General features: G+C 41.0%; 1 protein-coding gene across 4 annotated transcripts in view; it reads right to left on the bottom strand.

The window, feature by feature from the left end:
- The window catches only part of MTO1 (mitochondrial tRNA translation optimization 1), a 31,439-nt gene extending 9,351 nt beyond the window's left edge, over window positions 1–22,088 (bottom strand). For 3 of the 4 annotated variants that reach the window (XR_014491193.1, XR_014491194.1, XR_014491195.1), the window contains exons 1-12: window positions 21,746–22,088; window positions 20,596–20,795; window positions 18,775–18,892; window positions 13,799–14,088; window positions 12,203–12,315; window positions 9,230–9,420; window positions 8,817–8,947; window positions 7,261–7,465; window positions 6,982–7,153; window positions 4,890–5,008; window positions 3,929–4,086; window positions 3,153–3,405 (exon numbers count right to left, since the gene is read on the bottom strand). Coding sequence is in view for 1 of the 4 variants with exons in the window: in XM_083352547.1 (XP_083208673.1) it covers window positions 3,217–3,405; window positions 3,929–4,086; window positions 4,890–5,008; window positions 6,982–7,153; window positions 7,261–7,465; window positions 8,817–8,947; window positions 9,230–9,420; window positions 12,203–12,315; window positions 13,799–14,088; window positions 18,775–18,892; window positions 20,596–20,795; window positions 21,746–21,968 (2,109 nt within the window). In the remaining 3 variants the exon portion in view is untranslated. Of the gene's footprint in view, window positions 1–1,678; window positions 3,406–3,928; window positions 4,087–4,889; window positions 5,009–6,981; window positions 7,154–7,260; window positions 7,466–8,816; window positions 8,948–9,229; window positions 9,421–12,202; window positions 12,316–13,798; window positions 14,089–18,774; window positions 18,893–20,595; window positions 20,796–21,745 lie in introns of those variants that run through there. The other variant, XM_083352547.1, reaches the window with a different exon arrangement.
- Window positions 22,089–25,233: the final 3,145 nt, after the last annotated feature.

The raw sequence follows: 25,233 nt of genomic DNA, 5'->3' as shown, positions 1-25,233 counted from the left end.
AGGTGTCTTGCTCAGCTGTGGCTTCGGGAGCACTTTTTTCAGTGCCATTGTAACTTTGAACAGTCACTTAGCAAACTGTTGTAAGTCGAGGACTACCTGTACTTCATTACTTTTTTTCCTTTTTTGGGGGTGTCAAGTTTTTGATACCTTGCTAGGTGACTGATGGTACTCGATGTTGCCATATCCTGAAAGTGGTACAATGGGTGAAAAGGTTGAAAAGCCCTGGTCTAATAGCATGTTTTTTCTTAAATCTGATATAAATTGAAGAACTTTGTTCCATCCCAGAATTAAGAGATAGTGAATGGTGTCATGAAATGGTTAGAAAGAATGGGAGATCCTTGTCTTTGAACAATTTTTTCTTTGTATGGTAGTACACGAGCATGTTCATGTTGATAAAATATTTTTTGGAACTGATAGATCAATAGATAGCATGTTGTACTGCAGCATGGGAAATTGATGGCTCTCCAAACATTGAACTACAGCTTGTAGTAGCTATAGTGATGAAGATGATGATGATGCTATGCCAGTGATGGCTAACCTTTTATAGAGACCGAGTGCCCAAAAACCGCCCCCCCACCCGTTCCCGCTCCGCCCTACCCACTGGGCCACCCACCACCTCCATGCCCCACCATAGATCACCCAGCCAGCCCAGCAGTGCCACAGTGGCCATGTCCTCTGCCCATGCCCCACAGCATCATCTGCGTGCAATGGGGTGCAAGGGTGGATTCTTGTCCCCACTGCCTGCTACCATGTCCTTGGCTGCACAGCTTCGCGTGGGCCACACCTGGGAGTGACTCTCCTCCGGGGGGACTGCTGGTGAGGATGGGGGCTGTGGCGACAGTGTGTGTGCCCACATAGAGGGCTCCAAGTGCCACCTCTGGCATGCGTGCCATAGGTTCGCCACCACTGTGCTATGCCAACAATGCAGCAAGTGGGGTAGCAATAATACGTGCATCATGACTTTGTGCAATTGATACAAAATATGTAATTCAGCCGTGATCGCGCAGTGGTTAGTATGCAGTATAGCAAGCTAACTAATTCTGCTGACTGCCAGCAGTTTGATTCTCACCAGCTCAAGGTTGACTCAGTTTTCCATCTTTCCAAGGTGGGTAAAATGGGGACCCAGATTATTAGGGGGAATTATGCTGACTCTGTAAACTGCTGAGAGAGGGCTGCGAAGCACTATGAAGGAGTATATAAGCCTAAGTGCTTTTGCTATTGCTACGTGTCAGGTCATGAAGTAAAATGATGAAAGTATATAACTTGTGAAATTTGTATTATCATGTCATAAGAAACCCAGTATTATTTTGATGATATCTATTTATCAGGTATGTATATTTTGTTATTAATTCAGCAGCATCTGGAAAGCCACTGCTTTTTTCACTCCAACAGTACAAAATTGCCATCTAATACTTGTAGAAGTGAGATTACTGCTTGCAATTAGAAAAAAATGAACTACAATGCTGATTAAAATTTCCAAAAATTATCAGTCAGATCAACAAAAAATTGCATGTAATTTTTAGTTTCCATGTGTTCTTGGGGCTATGAATCTTGCTCTTCTTGGAGATCTTAAAACATTTTATTTTTTGGCAGTAGAATAAACCTATTTCACGGTGATTGCTCAGGCATCTCAGGGATTCAGAGGGTAATTCCCTTTGTGTGATATATTCCACTCTGAGTAGCACACTACCCAGAGATTAGCAGCCTTTTAAAAAAATTGCTACAGAAAGGCTGCAAAATCTGCTTCATGTTTCTCCATTAGTACAAAGTTAAGGCAGCTACTTCTTTTCTCTGGAATAGATCCAGAAGCTCAAAATTCAAGAATTAATGACTAACCCCTTTCTTACTAGAGTTCATATACTGTCTTGCAGATTATTAGCAAAGCCAAAATCAACAGGGTCCTTTAATTCAGAAAACAAAGGAAAAAAATGCAAAATAGACATGTTTTCCCTCCTTCCAAATAAATAGCAGTTATTCCTTGGGAGACCATATTCCTCAACAGCCTTCAGTGGGGTGCAAATGGTGATTATTTCAGTCAGTTCACATATTGAATCCTTATTAGCAAACAGGTATTTCCGTATACTGCTGTTTTAACAAAATTAATAAACAAGAAAAAGGCATGGCATGTGGAACAATTTTGTCCAAAATGTACAAAGCTATATAATTAAAAGTATCACATTTGTATCTCGTTAACGCTTTTCCCTGTTGAAAATGGAACAGGTCCTTTTAGGTACAAGATAATATGTTAATGCTGGGCAGTAATTACAATTGGTGGGATTTGTCTCAGATATAAAGTGATCAGTTTTTTTTAATGGTCAGTTTTTAGGCCCAAATCCCTTAAATGTCTACTTCGGAGAATGCTTCCTCCCATTGGCTACCAGGAGGGAGGGTTGGAATTTGCCACTAAAGGAGACATCTAAGGAAAATATCTGAGGTATTCAATAACAGAGCAATTGCTGTGAATTTTTAACTATACTTCTTTACATACTGCAGTGTGGGAAGAAAACTTGGATCCTCTTGGTTGTTGCTAAATAAAAGGCAGTGGTGAAGGAAGCTAGTTCCTATAACTCAGCAGCATCTGAAGAGCCACAATATCTGAATTTTGGAAGTATTTATTTATCACATTACTACCTCCCTCATCTCAGCTAATTAACTCTGTGTTTGCATGGATGGCTGGATGTACAGAGAGAGAGAAAGAGAGGGAAAGAGGGGGAGAGAGAGAGGGAGGGAGGGGAGAGAGAATAAATAGCTAAATAAAACCATGTAAGCACTGTTTCTTTGAAGTACTGGAGTAGAAGATTGTGAAGATTCTATGAATGAATGTTATTCATTATGACAGTTATACTTTTCTTAAATTATTTAGGAAGAATTGTAATTATCTAATTAGACTCATTGCCCTGGTTCTTTCTTGTGGCCAAGAACCACACAAAGCTGTTTGTGAACAAGTTCATACTACTACAGGCAATCAAATGTTACAAAAATAATTGCTCCAGAAGATGTTTAAGACCACCGCAATCCTCTTTTGTCCCTTAAGTCAAATTCAGTGATGTGCTCTTTTGTACATACGAAAAAATAACACAACATCCACTACTGATATTTAGTAGATATTACTGTCGTAGATATTTATGTATGTATTAAATGATATACACTACCTAAAGTGGATGGACTTAAAATTGTAAACACCAGGAATACCCATCATAGTTCAGTGGCTCTGGCTCAAAAAGCGCTATTTGTACCAGTAGCTTCAAACTTTCTTTGACGCGGCAGCTCCATAGCAGACAATGGCTCAGCAGTCCTAGATGAATTGTCTATCTGCTCTGCTCTTCCATGGCTGCCTTTCACAAATCTCAGTAGATGACAAATAGCAGCTGGTGTAACGCCAGGAATGCGACTGAGAGCGCCGATCTAAAACCAGAGAAGGCAAAAGAGCTGGTTTTAGAATATGGTAATTGCAGCAAGGCTATTATATGCACAAAGACAGAAGACTACAAAAACACCCAAAGAAAAGGAATGAAAATAACAAAGAGTTTACAGAAATGGTTAAACTGACTTGTCTGGTTAGAGAAGAAGCAATTGCTACCTTTATAAAAGATTGGAAAGCCTTTATGGTCTTTTTTTGCTAAGAATAGATAAAAAATAAATTGGTGAAGTCTAGATTTACTGATTAAAAAGGAGGTGTTTATGGGGAGAAGATAACCAAGACAAACAATTTGGGAGGGTGGAGATCGTAACTATTATATTTGTAACTGCTACAAAGATTGGAAGTAGTTTCTTTAGATAATATTTTTCCTTTTTTAATTCAAATAAAGGCAGACTGTTCATCTACTTATACATAACATCACATTTGAAAATTACTTGTCCAGGATACACATAACACTGACTGTTTACACAGCATTCATTAGGTTTTCTGCTTCCTCCAGTACTTTACCGTTGGGGGGCGGTGGGCATCCAGTATCTCTCGTACTTCCTGGGATAGAGATACATCGATAGTGAGATAATCCAGGTCCTCGGGTAAACGGAGAGCTTCATCTTGACGTACTTCCTCTATTTCCAGCTTTTGATTGGCCACATGGAAGCCATAAACAGCTTGTAGGAAAAGCCATGAAAATAATTTTAAAAAATGATTGAAGAAACAAAAAACAGGAAACAAAATCTCAACTGCATACTCTGACAATTGCTTAGGATTTCTGATGCATTCCTTAATGTGAATGAGGAATAAATGCCTTATCACAGGGGTGTCAAACTCAATTTCATTGAGGGCCGCATCAGCATTGCGGTTGCCCTCAAGGGGCCGGCTGGGTATGGCCAGGGTGGGTGTGGCCTACTGGGTGGGCATGGCTAGAGTGCGTATGGCCTACTGGGTGGGCATGGCCAGCTCTACATCGTTCGCATCAAGGGTGCCTATGGGGGCCTGGGCAGGAGTGGGACAGATCTGAGGGTCTCTGGCAGAAGGAGGGTCTCTGGGCCAGGGCCAAGGCAGTGGGGGCCGTTCCCTCGCTGTTTCCAGGATGGCTTCGAGGGCCACATGAAACCACTTCACGGGCCGTATCTGGCCCCCGGGCCTTGTGTTTGACATGTCTGCCTTATCATGAGCAATAACATCACAAGAAAAGTGGATGTGGGTAAGCTTGGCTTTTTTCAAAGTCACAAGTTAAGGTCTGGAAATAATTCCATTGTATTCAATTTCATTTTTTCCATAGTTCATGCAACCAATTTTCTTCTGCATTGCAGAAGGAACAAACTCTTTCTTTCTACAGCACCTATTTTTCACAGAAATTCAGCATGTCCTCAGTTTGGGAAGAATTTACTACCTATGTCTTGAGATAATTTCTTGCAAAAGAAATTCTATGGCTATTATAATTATTTACCCCCAATAAAGTATTCTGTACCTTCTATTTTCAGCCTTTCTGCAAGTGGTTTCCATTCAGTGAATTTTTTCATGGATTCTGGGAGAGCTCTAGCTAAAACATCCATACTGACCTCTGGATACTGAAAGATTTCTAGAGCACTGAACAAAAAGAAACAAACCATTCTATTATTAAGCAGTGAAATAATCTCCACGTTTGTCACAGGAAGGCAGGTTATAACATTAAAAACTTTAGTTAATTTCTATTTCCATAGAATTCTGAATTATATGTCTAAAATATTTTTAAATCTGCTAATAAATGGGGAGTCCATTTGGTCTAGTGATTAAGGCACAGGCTAGAATGCCAGAAACTCTGAGTTCAAGTCCTGCCTTAGCCATGAAAGGCAGGTGGGTGGTTTTAGGCCAATAATTTTCTCTCACCCAACCCATCTCACAGGGTGGCTGTGGTGGGGAAAATAGGAGGAGGAAGATGTGTTGGATATGTTCACCACCTTGAGTTATTTGTACAAATAATAAAGGCAGGATAGAAATAAATATGTAAAATAAATTTAAAAAGCAACTACACATCAGAATTTGAGGAAAAAGAACTATATGAAAAATAGCAAATTTATCACAACTGAACATATATACATATATAAAATCAAATGGTATTTACATAAAGGAAAAGATTAGAGGTCCCTGCATATCTGATACTTTTCTCAAAATTATGAAAGGAATGTTCTATCCTGTTTGTCATGTGTGGGACATGACGCTCATACAGAAGGGGTAAAACTTGCAGCATAATTCTACCCTCATCATTTGTATCTTCTCCATGGAATTAAGGGCTCTCAATAGTGTTTTATTGGTTGCTCTCTTGACATGCAACATAAATGTTCACATAAGAACATTTAATAATGTTAAATAAAAACATAGGGTAGCAGAACTTTGTATTAGGATTCTATTTTTGTAAGCCACCCAGAGTCATTCTGAGTGAGTTGGACAGTTATATAAATTTTCTTAATAATAATAATAAAAAAGTAATGAAAGTAGAGCTACAAAGAAAAATGAGTTGTTATTTAGAAAAGTTGGCATAACTAAGATTTCAATCCTAAAACTACTTTGACTTTTTAAAATTAAAAATGATATTTTTATTTTGACTAGATGATGAATATTTTCTGGAATTAGGCAAAATCCAGTTTTACTCTCCATATACTTATGCAGGCAACAAATGCATGATTATTTTAGTCACTATCTCAAATTTGTCCCTCAATTCCATACTTTATATTTTATTTAAAAGTATTTATTCCTAAAATAAAGTACTTTGAAAAAAAATATACCCAGGAACTCTTTTTCTGTTTTGAAATTTTGATTAAAGAATTGACTTACATTTGAATCACAAATTTTCAGCAGATTATTTAATTTTTTCCTATAAAAACGTACTTATTATAGTTCCTACTTAATCTAACTGAAGTCATCAGCACACAGGCCCTGATCCTACCTAAGGACCAGGTTACTTAAGGAGTAACTTCTTCTATATGTTCCTTCTTGGGTCTTAAGATTTTCCAAGGGGGCCCTCCCTGAAATCTTCCCATCAAAGAGGTAAAGTGGGTCTCTACAAGGAAGATGGCGTCCTCTGTGGTGGCACCTCATTTATAAAATGCCTTCCCCAGAGAGGCTCAAGTGGCACCCACATAAGCATCAATTTGAACCAGATGAAAAAGACTTGTTTTAATCGGCTTTTAATTGTATTTTAAGTGATATTGTTTTAGAATTGGAATGATCACCTTTCTGCTCCTTAGTCTGTGTGTGCTTTTACTTTGCATTTCATTTCATTTCATTATTTGGTATTTTTATTCAAATTGCATCTTTTAGTGAGTTTTATTGTAAAAGCCCTAAGAGCTTTGGCTACTGAGGCAGCTTAAACTTTTAAAGAAACAATTTTCCATTCCTCACACATCTGGGCTCATTCAAATCAGTGGTAAAGGAAATGTATTACATATTTGAAGAACTCAAAGAACTTCTTAAAATCCATACATGTACTAGACTCTTCCAGTTAAAGGTGAGAAATGGAATGCAAGAATGATGGTTTTATGCCTCAGCAAGCAAAACTCTAGAATAACAGCAAAAACCACAACCTGCGAGGGAAATGATGATGATGGCTCATTCTAGCTTCTGGAATGAGCTGCCGCCACATTTTATAGCCAAACCGAACAGACTTCAGTGCTTCCATTCCTTCTTCCAGCATTGCTTTCATCAGAGAAGCTTGTTCATACCGCTTTTGTGACACACAACCAGCTTCATGGTAGCCTTGGAAAGGTATACCGAAAAAATATAGAAATAAATAAGAAGGAACGGCACCTGGATGAGGACAGAATGAGGAGTGTTATCAAAACAGATGTTGAAGGAGTGACTACCTCGGAAGGTGAGCCTACTATCAGCATTGTCTGGTCGCAGAGACATCCGAAACTCTGCTCGGCTGGTGAACATCCGGTATGGCTCTTTGGTGCCAAGAGTGGTGAGATCATCAATCAAAACCCCAATGTATCCCTCGGTGCGACTGATGATAAAAGGAGGCTTCCCTTGGATCCTCAAACCAGCATTGATTCCAGCAACAACACCCTGCAAGATGAACATAGGCTAATAGGAGTTATAAGGAAAATATGACTGGACAGCAAATATTATTGGTCTGTTTGATAGGTATTGGTGCCCACTGAGCTACTTTAATTGTAGAGCAGTGAGGGGCAGCCAATTATTCATATATGGCTCTCCAATATCCTATTTGGGCCACAATGTCACAAGGAAGCTTGGCAGCTATAAGACTGAACTGTGACAAAAAAATTTCTTTAGTATTTCAAAAATGAAGGGTGAGAATAGATGTGAGAGGCCTACAGGAGGCCAATCACTTTTGTTTTTAGCTTTAATGCTCTGCCTCTGGAAATCAATAGTCTAAAATGTTTACATCTGTCTAGTCAGATCTCCGTATTAGTGGTGGGGAGAGACAGCAGATCAGGAAACTGAATTGAAACTCATAATTCTTTACAAATTGCCCATCTCTGCCCTAGAGAGAATCAACCTTAAAGACCTAGGAAAGTTCCTAGGAAAAAACCTTGAGCCAATGATTCCAGTAGAAGAAAAACTGAAAATCTTAAAAGAATGCAAACAACAAATGGTTTAGAATAAGAAGAATAAGATCTACAGGGGAACCTCAGAAAGGAAAGCTGATGCAGATGATCAAAAGCTATGTAGATGAATGCCCACAGACAGAAGAAGCTCAGCTTCACTTTGTCACCCATTAAGCTGCTTGCTAATGCAAAACAGTCTGAAATATTAGCAAATAAATCCAGTCAAGTGGGAAGAAGGATGTATGGCTAGTCATTAACATCTAGTTGAGTAACATTTGACTTGAAAAGCCCTTAATGCATCAGATTGTAGCGCAAACAAAATAATTGACACATACCCAGTGACATCCTTGTTTTCCTTTAGAAAGTGCTTGGAATCAAGCATCCTTTTATTCAGAAAAATTGGGTTCATTTCCCCTTCCTTTTTAATGTCTAGGCCAGCCTTCATTTTTTTCATTGCCATTATTAATACAAATACAGCTTTCCAAAACAATAAAACAGGTCTCTGGCTTCATCTCTGTAAGGGCATTCTGCTACTCAACCCAAATATTCCTTTGTTAAGCATGTTTCCTCCTGAATATTATGATAAGACAACTGACTGAACCTATGGCAGCCAGAACCCCAGATTCTCTTTAGGACAAGAGTAAATTCCCTCATCGCACGCATTCCAAAGGTGTGTGAAAAATTGCTGTCTGTTCCAAGCAAGCCCTGACAAGAATGAGGAGCAGTCGCTTAATCTGAATGAACTAGTAAAATGTCTTGTGGCTAAATACCACTGATGAAATTAGTATCGCAGATGCTGGCTCTGAACTTTGGTCCACTTCCTGCACGCTTTTCTCAAGTCAACCCACCTGGGCTGCAGCTTCCTCATAGCCTGTCGTGCCATTGATCTGTCCTGCAAAGAACAGCCGCTGCACCAGACGAGATTCCAGGGAGGCGCTCAGCTGACGTGGGTCCAGGTAATCATACTGAACTCCGTAGCCTGGTATGGATAAAATGGGCAAGTTTTGCGAACAATGTTCGTCAAATGCACGTGGAAAACGTACGTCTACAAATCTGGTTGTTAAGTATTTTGACGGGTGCTGAACAACGTGCTAGTAGTGTACAGGTTGATTAGTGAACTATTTCTCTGCAAGGAGGAAAAGATGCCTCCACACGGAACAGTTAAAATCCCTATATGAGTGGGAGGGCATAGGAAATAACATGATTTTCCAAATCATAAAACTGCTTATACAAAAACCCCGACCTTCTTCCAACTTCTCACCTGGCTGTATCATCTTAGCATGTTCCAAGCCTCTGATAAGACTGATGATTTTTTCCTGGATCTCAGAAGGCAGGGTCAGGGACATTCCCTGTGGGTATGTGACATCGGAATCCAGACCTTCAGGCTCCAGCCAGATCTGATGCCCACGATTCGGAAAACGTAGAACTTTAGACTCAAGGGAGGGGCAGTATCTAGATACAGGATGGTCAGCTAAATCAGGATGCCAACACCATCAGGAAACTAACATTTATTTGTCTGTCACCCAATTCCCAATGAGTCTGGGCAGCTCGCAAGCAAAAAACATAAATACAATACGGAACCAAAAAAAAAAAAATAAAGCACAAAAGATAGCTAAGATTACAGAAACCAGATGGGAGCAGAAAAAAGAAACAACTCCATGCAGTCCAAGGGGCCTTCACTCACCCATCTAAACGGCCTGGGAGGATCTACTAAGAATCACTTGTCCCTCATCTTTGTGATGAATTCCTCCACTTCTAATACAGGGATACACAACACCGAAAGCCTTAGGAGCTGAACCCGAAGTCAATTCAAAGGCTGCCACTAAAATTTGTAATGTTTAATTGTAGCCTTGGCAAAAAAATTAAATTTAAGAGGATTGGATTGAATCATACTTTTTAATATTGTTGGAATTTTAGAACTGTATAATTAAAGTGCATTAACCTATAGTTGTTTTGGGATCATCTAGTTTTTGAAATACAGCTGCTGGCATCCTGCTTAAAAGCCTTCAGAGGAAAGTATAGAAATCACAACTCAGTACAATGCAGTTGCATTTATGCCTCTTTTCTCTACACAGCTGTTTTTCCTTTTGGTTGCCAGGATTGACATTTAGAGTTTAAGCTTCTCGGCATTTATGTTTATCTCTTATTTTGTTCTAGGGTTTTATTATACTCTGTCAAGTACTACAGTGATTAGCAGTAATTCTGGGAATCAGTAAGATGGCATCTAGGGTATCACAAGAGGGCATCCAATATACAGTCAAGTGAAAAAAATGTACGCCCTCTTTGAGTTCTACTATGGTTTTATGTATCAGGACATAATAAATATCATCTGGTCCCTAGCAGTTCTCAAAAGCAGGTAAATAAATAGCAGCAGATAGCATATTGCACTGTGTCATCATTTATTTTACAAAAAGAAAGCCAAAATGGAGAAGACATATGTGGACCAAGCAGCAGCCAGGTGCTGCTAATCAAGGGTCCTTGATCAAATGATCATCAACAAATATGACTAACTCTATAAAAGCCAAAGTTTCAGGAGCGTGCTCGTCTCCAACATTCTGGTGTGTGTTAACACAATACCGAAGAGATAAAGACATCAGCAATGATCTTAGAGAAGCAATTGTTGCTGCCCATAAGCCTGGGAAGGGTTAAAAGGCCATCCCCAAACAATTTAATGTGCATCATTCTACAGTGAGGAAAACAATCAAAGACAGTTGCCAGTCTTCCCAGGAGTGGAAATCTCAGCAAATTCACCCCAAGGTCAGACTGTGCAAGGCTCAGAGAAATTGCAAAAAAAAATCCAAGAAAAACATCTCAGACTCTACGGTTAGCATGTTAAAACGTTGAAGTTCACGTCAATACAATTAGAAAAAGACTGAACAAGTATAATTTGTTTGGAAGGGTTGTGAGGAGAAAGCCTCCTCTCTCTAAAAAGAATATGGCAGCACAACTTAGGTTTTCAAAGTTGCATCTGAACAAATCACAAGATTTCTGGAACAGTGACCTTTGGACAGATGAGACCAAAGTGGAGATGTTTCTCCATAATGTACAGTGCAACGTTTGGTGAAAACCAAATACAGCATATCAGCAGAAACATCTCACACCAACCATCAAGGAATAGCGGTGGATGATTTGGGCTTGTTTTGCAGCCACAGGACCTGGGCACCTTGCAGTTATTGAATCTACCAGATCTCCTCTATATACCAAAGTATACTGCTCAAAAAAATAAAAGGGAACACAAAATAAGACATCCTACTATTAAATACAGTACATTGTGTTGTTTAAGTGTTCCCTTTATTTTTTTGAGCAGTATATTTTAGAGTCAAATGTGAGGCCATCTGTCTGACAGCTAAAGCTTGGCCAACACTGGATCATGCAAAAGGACAATGATCTCAAGCATACCAGTAAATCTACAACAGGATGGCTGAAAAAGAAAAGAATCAAGATGTTGCAATGGCCCAGTAAAAGTCCGGACCTCAAATCAATTGAAATGCTGTGGTGGGACCTCAAGAGAACTGCGCATAAACAAATGCCCACAAACCTTAATGTACTGAAGCAATGTTGCAAAGAGTAAGCAAAATTCATAACGATGTGAGAGACTGATAAAAGTCATATAGAAAACGATTACTTCAAGTTATTGCTGCTAAAGGTGGTTCTACAAGCTACTGAATCATAAAGTGTACTTATCTTTTTCACATATGGCTTCCCCACTTTGTCTTTCTTTTTCTAAAATAAATGATGACATGGTGTAATATGTCATTTGTTGTTGTTCATCCAAGGTTGGATATACCTACTTTTAAGAACTGCTAAGGACCAGATGATTTTTTACTATGTCCTGATAAGCAAAACCATAGAACTCGGAGGGTGTACTTTTTTTTCACATCTGCAGATAGAAAACAGCTGACTTTAAAAATGGTTATTTTAATCACGAACCAATTCTAAATGGCTTACAATATAATAAAATGTTAATAACAGAAAACAGTGGCAACTCTTAAGACAGCACAAACAACCAATTCATATCAATTGCTTGAAAGAAACTAAAAGCAAACAAGATCTGTATTCCCAAAGGGTTATCACATGATATTGTTCATTTTTAAAAATAAAATTCTATAACAAATGTTTAAAACCTACTTTTGTTTTTTCTACAACTTTATACAAATCGTTTGACAGTGCTTGACATTTGGAAAGGTTGCTGAGCCTAGCACTTCACACACGAAGAAATGTAATAGAGACTCACCGGGGTCCTTTTACTGTTTCTGTGATATGATTGCTCAGGTGAAGATTCTCATGGATGATCTGCTCTACCTCAGGGTTGGTGTGAGTCAAATAACAGGACAACTGGTCTTCTGGCTGTAAAAGAATTGTCAGGATTTGGTGAATGCATTAAATAATTTTTATACATGCCAAATATATATTAGGTTAACTTTGGATTCCACTCAATGGGGAAAAAATCAAAAGGTAATTAGAACTTCTTCGCCAGCTAATGCAAAATATTACTAGATTAATCAAATGTCATTCAGAAAATTGAGCATCTAATTCTTTCTAATGGTGACCCATTTTTAAAATTATTCTTTGCTCAACAATTAGTTAAATACAATCATCACAATCTAGGATCTATTGGATGGATAAAGATTCTCTCTCTCCTGCATGTGCCACAAATTTGCCCGGAAAAACTGAGGGATTTATGGAAAAGATTTAGGGAATGCTCAGGAAGGAAGAAAACAGTGAGAAATCTTGCATCAGCTGAGGAAGCGTTTATTTATTTATTTATTTATTTAATTACATTTATATACCGCCCTTTCCCGAAGGACTCAGGGCGGTTTACAGGGTGGTTAAAAAACCAAGATACAAAAGTTAAAAACAAATTTAAAAAAAATTATATTTGTCCCTGCATAAATAAAACCCCAGTTAAAATTAAGATTAATCCTCAGCCTGGGCCAGAGAGCTCGAAGAGCCAGGTCTTCAGGTTTATGCATTAATGTATAGTTTTACAAATATTTTTTAATACCATTAGCATCAAGCACTAATCTTAAATGCTACAGTGTTAAATAATATATAAACGTATATATAATGTTCAAGAAGGGAATGAGGATAAAGTGTAGGAATATTTGGAAAGTCTGTATTAGAAAAATATCAGGAGAGACGAGGAAATGGCTTTTAAAAGCTATCCTTTAAATTCTCTAAACCACAATTACACAATCTGAGATCCTAAGCAACATACTATTCCCAAGAACTGGAATACAACGTCCTCAAAGATTCTTCCCATTTCACTAAACATTCTTGATTGTAAATATATTATAGCGATCTTGATTGTAAATATATTATAGCAATCTTAATTAATTGTTGCTAGCTCTATCCACCAGTTTTTAGAAGGTGACTTGAGAATACCATTCAAAGACCTAATGAAACCTGGTCCCCAAAACGTTAGGACTTACTTACTTACTTTATTTTTATATATATATTTATATATATTTACACACCCACCCACACACACACACACACACACAGCAATTCCTAACACAAAAATAGAGAAATACCATCTTCATGTCCCTCCCTGCCACATATAGAAACATACAGGAATAGAACTGTAACCAACTGTGATTGTACCTAGAACTGAGGTAGAATTTATATCCTGCTTTGAGCTATCCTCTGAGAACTGTCACCAAATGCTGCATTAGATAGCCTTCTGCCATGATTTATGAGAGTTTCTTTTATGAAATCCCCTAGCCATCCCGACCCCTTCCACATGAAAACGGCCATGTCTTTTCACATGCTGGAAAAGGCCAGGACTATATGGATATACATGCACTCCCCTGAATTTTTTTTGGCCCACCTTAATCCACACAGCTTCACTGAGGAAGCTGAACGGCACAGGAGGGTTATCTGCCTCCTGTTTCTGAAGATGAGTGAAATCAATGGAGTCTCTCAGCAACCGTGGAGGAGTTCCAGTCTTGAGTCTTCCCATGGTAAATCCAATCTTCTCCAGCGTCTGAGCCAGGCCAACCGAGGGCTGGTCTCCCATTCGTCCCGCGGGATGCATTTCCAATCCGATTAGAACCATCCCTCTCAGGAATGTTCCTGTAGTCAGAATGACACTCCCAGAATGGACTTTTGTTCCATCTTCTGGGGATGGCAAAAAAGAAAATGAAACAGACCATGTATCATACTAACTTCTGCCTTGATTGTAAGCATCTTGTCAAACGCTGCAAACATTGGAGGTTTTTGCTCTGAAAAAATAAGAGGCAGCCTTTTTCTTTACACTGTTTTGCTCTGAATAAAATGAAGCTGGGGGGAGGAGAATGCTAACCTGGTTGTTTAAATAAGATAAGGAATGGCCTGCTAGATAATGGAAGTGAAGCTTGCATTTTAAGCTAATTGGAGAATGTGATTTATGACATTTAAATTAAGGGAGAGAATTGTGTTTGATAAGATGTGTTCAGGGGAGGAGAATTCAGATTTTGGCATCCATCCATGAGTGCCCTTGCTTCGTTCTCATTACTGCTAAGCTTGTAAGCCACCCTGAGTCTTCGGAGAAGGGCGGGATATAAATGGAATTAAAAAAAAAATATAGACTTTTTTAGAATAAACAATGCCTGAATGTTCTTTGAACTGTCTCTTTAGTCAGAACCATGACACATCTACTGTTTTCTGAGCAAGCAGGTTTAGATCAATACAGATAGCTAAAATTTAGAAAAGAAAAAAATTCACATCAAAATTGTCTAAAATTCTAAAGCAGCTTCAACCTGGTATCTTCCAGGCATAGCTTAGAATTTTGGGAGTTGCAGTTCTAAGATATCTGAAGGATATTAATTTAGGGAATGCCACTCCCATACAAAATGTTTAAACTCTGTATCTTACACTTATATCATCTCATCTACAACAAAGGTTTATGTATAAATTCTCCTCTATTTTAAGATATATGTATTTAGTCTGATCTTTTATGAATACGAGTCACACCTTGAACTAAATCACAAACCCCAAAATAAAATAATTTACTATCCTGAGCCAAAAAGTCTTGTAAAAATTTGAATATTTTTCAAGGTCAACCTAGAAAAAGGTTGACGTATTACTGCATAAGGGAAAGAAGATGGCACTCCACCATTTTATGTACAAGACACAATCAGACTGGCAGTTTGAACTCACTTCTGTTTTGGCAGTAGGACTTCCTGCCCTTAATAGCCGGGATGTAAAGGTCAAGTAGCAAACACTGCTCCATCTAATCAGCACTCGTCAATTTTCTGCTTCCTGTGTCAACTGTAAAAATGTTCCAACACAATCCTAACCTCAAAAATCCTATCTCCAGTTTCAGACCCCGTCCGACGAAGCACCCAAGGAGTGAAACCGGAACGGGAGCTGGTTCTTCTAAGCCGTGTTTATTATCCACATAAACGTTCGCTCAAAGACAAATGAAGTCAGCGTTGACTTTACAGCACAGTCAACGCTGGTTAAATAGCCGGCAAGGCTGACTCCCACCACCACACCCTAATTTACACCACCACGCCCCCACCCTACTTAAACCCCGCCTCCCATGGTCCCCTCCTTTTGGCTCCCGTCCCACCACCAACGCAGTCGGTAAGTTACCCCCCAGTCTAAGCCTCCCTCTTTTCCCCCAGAGTTCTGCCTTGACTCCTCTTCCCCCTCACCACCCCAGACCGCTGTGAGCTGCTCGCTAAACCCCTTCCCGACCCACCGGTTGTCTCTGTCACTCCCTGACCCACCCAGGCACCCATTCCTGCCCTGCGGCTCGGGCGCTGGGCAGCCACCACCCAGTCCTTCGCACGGCCCCTTCCCGGCCCGTAAGCAGCCCCTGTAGCCCGACTGGCTGGTCCGCGGCCTCCCCAGCTGACAGGCGGCCCGCTGCTGCACCGTTCTTCTTGCTGGCCCATTCCCTGATCCGTCGGAATGGCGTGGGCGTGGCCAATCGTCTCTGGAACCCAGCAGCATGGAGAAGAGGCGAGGAAGCCTGCGAACGACTTCGCGGCCCGGTAAGTCGCTCCGTGCGGTTACCGGGTCGCTGGGGAGGACCGCGTGCTGACCCGGCTCTCCAGGAGACGACGGGCGACGGCAGGAAGCTTTGGGGCCCGGTGGGTTGCCGCGGGTCGACGGCCGACGGCGGGAAGTTTTGGGGCCTGGTGGGTTGCCGCGGGTCGACGGGCGCCGGCGGGAAGCTTCGGGGCTTGGTGGGTTGCCGCGGTCGCCAGAGCGCTGGGGAGGGCCGAATGCCGTCCTGGCCCTCCGGGAGATGACGGGCGCCGCCGGGAGGCTTCGGGGCCTGATGGATCGCTCTGCGCGAGTCTGGCGGCGCGGCGAGTCACCCCGCGGCCGCGGCCCGTCCGAATGTCGGGCGTGCTCGGCCCGACATCCAGGTCAGAAAGCATTTTGACAATTATTTTGAAGCTATCCATTATGGATGGTACACCCTAAGCCAGGTATAAACTGGTGTACAAAACTGGAGAGCCAGTTTGATCTACTGGTTAAAGCACCAGGCTAAAAAGTAGGAGACTGTGAGTTCAAGTCCCACCTTAGTCATGAAAACTGGCTGGCTGACCCTGGACCAGTCACTGTCTCTCAGCCCAACTCTCCTCACAGAGTTGTTGTTGTGAGGAAAAAAGGATAAGGAGGGTGTATTGGATGTTTGTTGCCTTGAGTTATTTGTAAAGATAACTAAAGGTGGAATATAGATTTAATAAATGTACAATTTCTATTGCCCAGATTTGCAAAATTAAACCATTCCCACTTTGTCTCAATGTGATATATAAAGGGAAACACTTATATTCCTCCACCACAGGATGCGGCTGAATGCCTTGCTTTATCACATGGATTTCATCATTTTCTGGTTAAAATTGACTTTCTGAAAATGGAATCAATTTTGAAGACATGCCAGAGGGCTCACCTTGTTGACTCTCTCTCTCATGAACAGATTTAAATAACCATTAAGCATTTTGTAGTTGCAGAAGCTTCTGAATTCTCTCATGTGAGGCAAAGCTACATCTGGGCTGCTACAGAATGAGTAAACTCCTGGTGGCTTTTCAGCCTGAAAACACCGTGTGACTCCTTCCTCAGAATGGATATGCACTTTTCCCAACAATCGAAGCAAACATACAGGTATTAATTCATTAAGATTATAACTATATGATCACACCCATAAATCTTTTTATTGGGAATAGTCAGCCTGCTTTCCCAGGACTGCAGCTCTCCTGCCACTCTCTCTACTCAGACAAGCTCAGACACAGCCCATATCCATATAGGCTTCTGCACATCAGCAAATGGCAGATTCACCCCAACCCCTCCATGAGGCGGTGGCTCTGCTCTTTTGGGAAACTGAGGTAGAACGCCAGAACAAAAGGCAGAAGGAAGCAAGCGTTCCTAGGGGAGAGACACAGCGAGCTGTAAGCATTCTCCATCTGATAGAAGTGGAACTTCTAGGTAACCAGGACAGATATTCCTCTCTTAACAACTCCCACTTAGCAAAGTTATGACAGTACTGAAAAAGCAACTTTATGTCTGATCACTGGATCCCTGCTGTCACATGATCAACATTCAGGGGCTCTGCATCTGATGGGCCTATGTGATCTTTGAGCGTCTTGCAGTCACATGGTCATCTGACCATTTCACTGCTCGCTTCTGATAAGCAGAACCAATAAAAGGAGCTAGCAGTAAAACTGTAAGATTGCAGTCACATGATATCTCACTTAACAACTGCAGTTGATTCGATTAAAGACCGTGTGTATTAAGTCCATTGCAGTTGTATGATTTCTTGCTTAATGACCCTGTCACTTAGCGACAGAGTTGCCAGTCCCAAGTGTGGGTGTTAAGCAAGGACTGCTTGCAAATCAAAACAGGAAATTTGATTCAAGCCTGCAGTAGAAAAAAAAGTCTTGTTAGAACTAAGATTAATCTTTATTTTTTGTGTACTAGAATTATTTTTTGTGTCTCTGCACAATTTAAGGATATTTCTATCAATCTGAACCCAATCTCCAGGAAAGCTGTCTTAATACTTAGGGGGGAAAAAAACAAACCCCAGCTTACCCTTATTGGATAAAAGTTCAATCGCATTATGTGACTTGCCAGAATCCCAATATTTACTTTCATATATTTTGTTGGGATTCTTTGTTTGTTCCATTCATTGATCACCTGCATTCTAATATTTAAAACAAAAGAGAGTTTTCCACTCTATTAGTGAACCTGTCTTTATCTTTATACCCTTCAACACTAACTTATTACCAGGCAGGGAAAGGGCCACGACCTTTAGTTTCACCAGAAGGGGGCACTACAGCAATCATTTTTTTTTTCACTTTAGCCTAAAAACTACTAGGTAGGAAGTTAAACCAGGTGAGGTCCTCCAATGCAAATAAGTGGTGATGGAAATAACTATCAAACTGCTACTCTAAGAAGCAGGAGACTGAGTCAAAGCGTGGCGAGCCCGAGGGCTTCTGGACCAAAAGTTTTCAGATATCTTAAAAGTTTTCTCACTCGTATTATATTGACTGAAAAATAAGCAAAACTAATTTCTATAAAGTTAACTGGGCTAATTTCTAAACCGAATTCCACCTGCCAACATGTTCTAATGCAAATGAATGGAGACAGATGTTCTCATAGACTACTTTACAAAACAGCACCTGAACAAAAAACTTGGAGGGGGGGGGCAAGGAAGAAGTCCCAGTTATGGAAACCTTATGCATGAATCATCACCGACAGCCACTAGGCTTCTCCAGTGCCTTGAAACAGATTTCCACAGCAATGAATGGTTCTTGGTGAAGATGGATGGAAACCTTGATTCAGGAAGCAGCACTTTCTTCCAATACTAACCCAGAATGACTCCACCGACAGAGGATTTTCCAGCATGATTTGGCTCTGGTACTGTCAGCAGTAGATCTTCCACTGATGCTTCACAAGTGGTCAGGAGTGGGGTTTGCAGAATTTCTTTCTACTGGGGAAGAAAAAAAGAATTGAACACCCTCACTTGGTCAAGATCTTCAATGGAATGAAAAGTAAACAAAAACCTTCCAATTACCAGCACGGAACCTTTCTTCCATCTCAAGGATATCTCTTTCGAGTGCAAGCCATTGGGTAAAAATTCAGGTTCCACTTTGCTACTGACAAATAAATCTTTTTTTTTTCAGGATACCTTTATTGCACTTAAGAATTTCCCATGTTACATGGCTTTATTAAAATGTAAGCCAATGTATAAGAAAAATAGAATAGCTTTTGTTAGTTTGTTTATTGCACTTTCCTAAATATTTACAATTTCACTATTTACAGTGAACCAGCAACATTTAATGAAGCTGGGCAAACCATCCAAAAGGATATTTCACAAAACAAGAAAAGCTTCCTTCTGCACTTGCAGATGGATGTTGCATTGTTCACTATGCTTTGGTGGCAACTGTGGCAGAGCTGTTTTCTGTGCATATACATGCACACTCGGAAGATTAAGAAGCAAATTCCCAGCCAGCTGAGATTTAAGTCTTTGGGAAAAATATCAACCTTGGCATCTTAAGCAATAGGTTCAGACAGATGCTTTGTTCACTTTGCAAAGTGCTCTACTAAAGGATCTGTACAGTGTAGGGCTGAGATGATAAATTATAAAGGAAATTTAGACTTTACAAGTGAAGCTTTGAACAAAATATCCCCTTTTCTATTTTTCCCCCTTGACAATCAACCAGCATTCCTTATTAAGCACAATCAGCCCTGGATTTTGTTTTCTTCAAAAGCAGCTCTTTTCAAGCTTTTAACTTTCCCAAGTATTGGAATATCTATCTTGGTATGCTGTTTTGATTTCATAAAGACTAACATTTGAGGACTATATAATATGATGATGTTATTTTTCTTCTAGGTCTGCTCATATGAGTAGTTAATGGGGAAGAACAGAATAAATCACACCTATGAATTAAAGGTAGTCTTCTAAATAAATGGAGCAATTCTGTTGGTAGGAGAAAGACCGCTGCTTCACTCTTATAAATCCCTTGTTCCCTCCAAATTTCGCTAGAAAAATTGGAACCATCTGGAACAGTGGAGGAGAAAGTTCTTAGTGCTGCAAAAAGAGGGGGGAAATTGGTAAAAATCTTTCCAATTTCCAGATTGAGGTATAAGTTTTATAAGGAACAAATTTCAAAAATATGAAGAGATGTTTTCCTTATGCATTATTACAACATGGATTTCTCCCATTAAAGCTTTGCATCTGAAGCCTTATATATTCCTTCAGTATCTTGTAAGAGAAGAAGGGGACGACTGAGGTGGCTGAATGGAGTCACTGAAGCAGTAGGCGTGAGCTTAAATGGACTCCAGATGGTAGAGGACAGGAAGGCCTGGAGGAACGTTGTTCATGGGGTCGCGATGGGTTGGACACGACTTTGCAACTAACAATAACAACATCTTGTAAGAGGCAATATGTATATTTTTAAAATTAATGCGATTAATGGACATTTTCAAAAATGTCTCAGAATTAATGCTATAAGAAAGCACTTTTTTATACATAGAATCCACAATGAACTCATGAATCTTTTGTTTATATATTTAGCAGTTGTTTTTTTCATTTGATATCTAGTAAATCCAATTGGATAGACTTTTTTCCAGGAAATAAAATAGCGGTCTAAGATGCCTATTTTTCCACTTTACTCTTTGCTATCTCACCTGCATGTTCTCTTTGTAGAGCTTTCGGTCAATCTGTGCCCTGTAACCCCAGACTGCTGGTCCTTTTCTTTTGTTTAGCACTTTGTAATGCACTCCAGATTGATCGCAGATTCGACCACAGACCCCATCCAGTGCATCCACTTCTCTTATGAGATGTCCTTTCCCAATTCCACCAAAGGAAGGGTTGCATGACATTTGTCCTGCATCAAACACAAGGTTCAATTTTTATATAGAAGTTTATGTATCATATAAAGAAACACACACAGAAAAATGGGTGTAAAGGCTGACAGGCACCAAAAATAGTTCCTGTGGGCTGGAAATAGCAACTTCCTAGCAATTTAGTACTAGGACATCTGTATTTATTAACAAAGTATGGCTAGAATGCAGCAAAAAGGTTAACAATTCCATATCCTACAGTTGTGTTATGGAAACCACGTAACTTCCACAATGTTCTACATTACTGGGCAGTTGGAAGAACAGTCTACATCAGACATGTCAAACACAAGGCCCGGGGGCCGGATCTGGCCCCCGAAGTGGTTTCATGCGGCCCGCAAAGCCATCCTGGAAACAGTGAGGGAACGGCCCCCACTGCCTTGGCCCTGGCCCAGAGACCCTCCTTCTGCCAGAGACCCTCAGATCTGTCCCACTCCTGCCCAGGCCCCCATAGGCACCCTTGATGCAAACATGTAGAGCTGGCCACACCCACCCAGTAGGCCATACGCACTCTAGCCACGCCCACCCAGTAGGCCACGCCCACCCTGGCCATACCCACCCGGCCCCTTGAGGGCAACCTCAATGCTGATGCGGCCCTCAATGAAATTGAGTTTGACACCCCTGGTCTACATTTAAAATGTAAAAGAAAAGGTTTAGCAAACGCTGTTGGAAAGAAGTTTGAAAGTAAAACACAGCATGCTTAAATTGTTAACAGGACCATAGTTGACACAATTAATCCAATTACGTGTCTTTGGCCAATGCAACAAATCCAAATAGCTATAATGGATAGGATAATAATGGAGGTAAGTACCCTAGGGACGGGACACGACTAGGAAACTTTTTCCTTTTTAGTAGCCTAATGAGGTTGACTAGCTTTGTGTTCAAACACATTCAAGGTTGTTCACACGTTCATGCCACTTAAAAGAAGAGGCTTTACCTATGGAGTCTATTTTGTGCGTGATGAGCAAAGTCTGGGCTCCCACCCGGGCAGCCGCGGCTGCGGCCTCCACGCCAGCATGGCCCCCACCGATGACAATGACGTCATACTTTGACTTGCCCGACTCCTCCGCCGCGCTCCCGCTGTTACGCGCACGCTGCAACCGCGACCCGATGACCGCCGGTACGGCGAGGCGGCGCCAGCCGCCACCGAAGGGCAACATCCGACAGTAGGAGGGTGAATAAATCACCGAGGCGTCGGGTAAACCACGGCAGAAACGGGGTTTAATTGAGAGCCCGGAATTACCAGCCCCATCTCACTCGCTGGACGCTGCCATCTTGACTCTGACGACAAAGGTGCCTGGTGATATACGTTTTACGGCTGGGAAAGTGTGCGCACGCGCAATGGCGAGTGGGCGTGACGACTGGGGGGGCCTAAGTGACTGAAGGGCAACGGAAATGAAAGGAAAACTCCCGTTGGCGGAAAGTCAAAGATTCTGAGCCAGCGGGCAGAATGAGATGCTTGGGCTGGGCTTGCCTTCTTCCCTTAGGGATTATAATTTTCGTTTGGAAATCATGCTAGATTCGGTCCTTGGTTTGGATGATCCAAGTGCCATTATTTGCATTCAGCATGTTTTGTCAGCTGGCTCAGGAATTCTGGGAGTTGAAGTCCACGAGTCATAAAAGAGCCGAGGTTGCCTACCCCTGGTTTAGATTGTTGCATGAACCCACCTTGTGCAATAAAGATTCAGTGATCTGTATAAAGTAAATAACGGCACCGTATAGACTCAAGCCTATCATATGCATTACAGCTAGTATTATGGACACCAAAGTGCTTTCATTAAATATGTATATGATATAAAGGTGGAGAGCCTTGGTGGAGCAGTGGGTTGATGCCTCCTTAAGTAACACCAGCTGCCTGCAATTAGTGTAGGTTCGCATCCCACCAGGCTCAAGGTTGACTCAGCCTTCCATCCTTCCGAGGTAGGTAAAATGAGGACCCAGATTGTTGGGGGCAATTAAGCTGACTTTGTAATAATGCCACTTGGGGTGTGTGTGAAAGCCCTAACAAGCAGGCATATACATAGAATGAAGGCTACTGCTAAGCTTGTAAGCCGCCCTGAGTCTTCGGAGAAGGGCGGGATATAAATGTAATTTAAAGTAAAGGTAAAGGTTCCCCCGCACATGTGTGCTAGTCATTTCCAACTCTAGGGGGCGGTGCTCATCTTCATTTCAAAGCCAAAGACCCAGCGCTTGTCAGAGGACATCTCCGTGGTCATGTGGCCGGCATGACTAGATGCCAAAGGCGCACGGAACACTGTTACCTTCCCACCATAGTGGTCCCTATTTTTCTACTTGCATTTTTACGTGCTTTTGAACTGCTAGGTTGGCAGAAGCTGGGACAAGTAACAGGCGCTTACTCTGTTACACAGCACTCGGGATTTGACCCGCCTTCTGATCGACAAGCTCAGCGTCCTAACCCACTGAGCCACCGCGTCCCTCGTATATGATATAAATGTGTGCTATACATTTATAAATACCCAGTTTAGTCTAGTGGTTAAGGCACCAGGCTAGAAGAGAGCTTGAGTTCTAGTCCCGCCTTAATCATGAAAGTTAGGTGGCTGACTCTGAGCCAGTTGCTCTCTCGATGTGGGAAAAATACGAGGAGGAAGATGTCCTGGATTATGTTTGCCTTCTTGAGTTATTTGTAGAAATAATATAGGCAGGATACCAAAATAGAAATATATGTCCATTTTAAGCATTTTAAAACTGTTGGCTGAATTTGAGCCCCACTGAGGGCAATGATGTCATATTTCAAAATGCTGAATTTCAGTTTCAGAACTGCCATAGTCCCACTGTTCCCAGCATACTGCAATTGTGCCCTGATGACCACTGGTACCGTGAGGTGGTGCCAGATGTGACCAAAGGCCAATACTGAAGAATAGGAGAAGGACAAAACATGGGGTGAAGTTGAGAGCCTAGGAATGCCAGCAGAGTCTCTCTCAATGGACACTGCCATCTCTTGCCTGTGATAACAATGGCTAACAGGCGTCTAAGGATTGTATTTGTTAGGCCTGGGAAATTTTGCTCATGCACTCTTGTATCTTGGCCTGACAGACTTCTCTGACGTCTTTTGGAGGAAAACATACAGACTGATCTTCATTGGGCAGCCATCCACGGGGGCTGCTTGACTTCAGAGGTGTCATGTGATTATGCATCATGACCCATGCCACAGTTCTTCACTGGACCACGACATTGAAAGAGGACATGTATCATCCCTTTTCGAGACTATTCCATTTATTCCCTGGCAGGTTTTATAAACGAGAGGAATTATGTTGTAGAGTTCTTTTCCTAAAGGAAACCCTTTTTATAGGGTTTATAGGGAGTTTCAAATTAGTAGCGTTTATTAGCCATAATTCCATGGTTGACAAACATCCAAGTAGAAACAATATCCTAATCCAGGAACAACCAAAGACAAAACTGCAGCCCCAACAACACTGGCAGGATACGTTGCTGTATATAAAGAGGGAGAAAACCCCACCCCTTTCCAGCAATGAAGAAGTTTCCCTCTTCAGGTAAGGAACCGCCTGTAAGCAAATAACCAACTTCAGGGAGCACCAAGGACTCTACGGCTCAACTCTGAGCTACATATACTGTATTGTCATCTACTGGCATGATGCCCAGGCGTGACCAGACTTCATATTTAGAAGATCCATTCTGGAGCTACCAAAACTGACATCACAAAAGGAGAAGTCATGTGATGTTTCGGTTAATAATCACTTAACAACAGAAACTCCAGTTCAAATTGTGGTCATTAAGTGAGGACTTCCTACACTCTTAAAACTCTCTTGAGAAGAGAGTTTCAAAGGAGAAAAGGTACTAGACTCCTGATTGTTTAAGCATCTGATATTTTGAGATTAAAATTATTAAAATCTCCCACCATGAGTAAGCAACATGATGTCCACAGACGCGCCTCCTTTGGCTCTGACCAGTTTCTCTGCCCTTCTTAAAAGTTCTCTGTCTTAAAAGAATAAGCCTTTAGCATCAGTCTCTAGTATCAGCATTATCTACAGCAATATTTATGGATCCCACAATTTCCATGGATTGGCAGAGATAATCTCTGATGGCAAGTTTGCCCTTCTGATAGATGAGCATTTTCTGATTGGCTCTGACAAATATTTTGTAAGAGCATCTAGTACAGGTTGTCAAAATTACAAATTTTTCCTGCTCTGAAAAAGTATTTCACAATATTATGGAATGCAAATTCCAAAGTATTAATCTATATAGAAATTGCCAATGCTAAGTTCTCAATCATGTAAGCAGATTAAACTATGTGTTTTGAATCACTATGACCCCAGTGAACTAATTTCCTTTTTTGAAACAACACTGGCTTAGCCCTATCTTTAACAAGAAAATTGTTTTTTTGCTATAGTGCCCAAAGATGGGATGATGAACATCAGAATTCTGCAGTTTCTCCTTGCTTATTTT

This window comes from Vipera ursinii (assembly GCF_947247035.1).
Source record: "Vipera ursinii genome assembly, chromosome: 1".
In the NCBI taxonomy this organism is placed as follows: Eukaryota; Metazoa; Chordata; class Lepidosauria; order Squamata; family Viperidae; genus Vipera; species Vipera ursinii.
The sequence above is the reverse complement of the archived record's forward strand: the minus strand, read 5'-3'. Positions and strand labels throughout refer to the sequence as shown.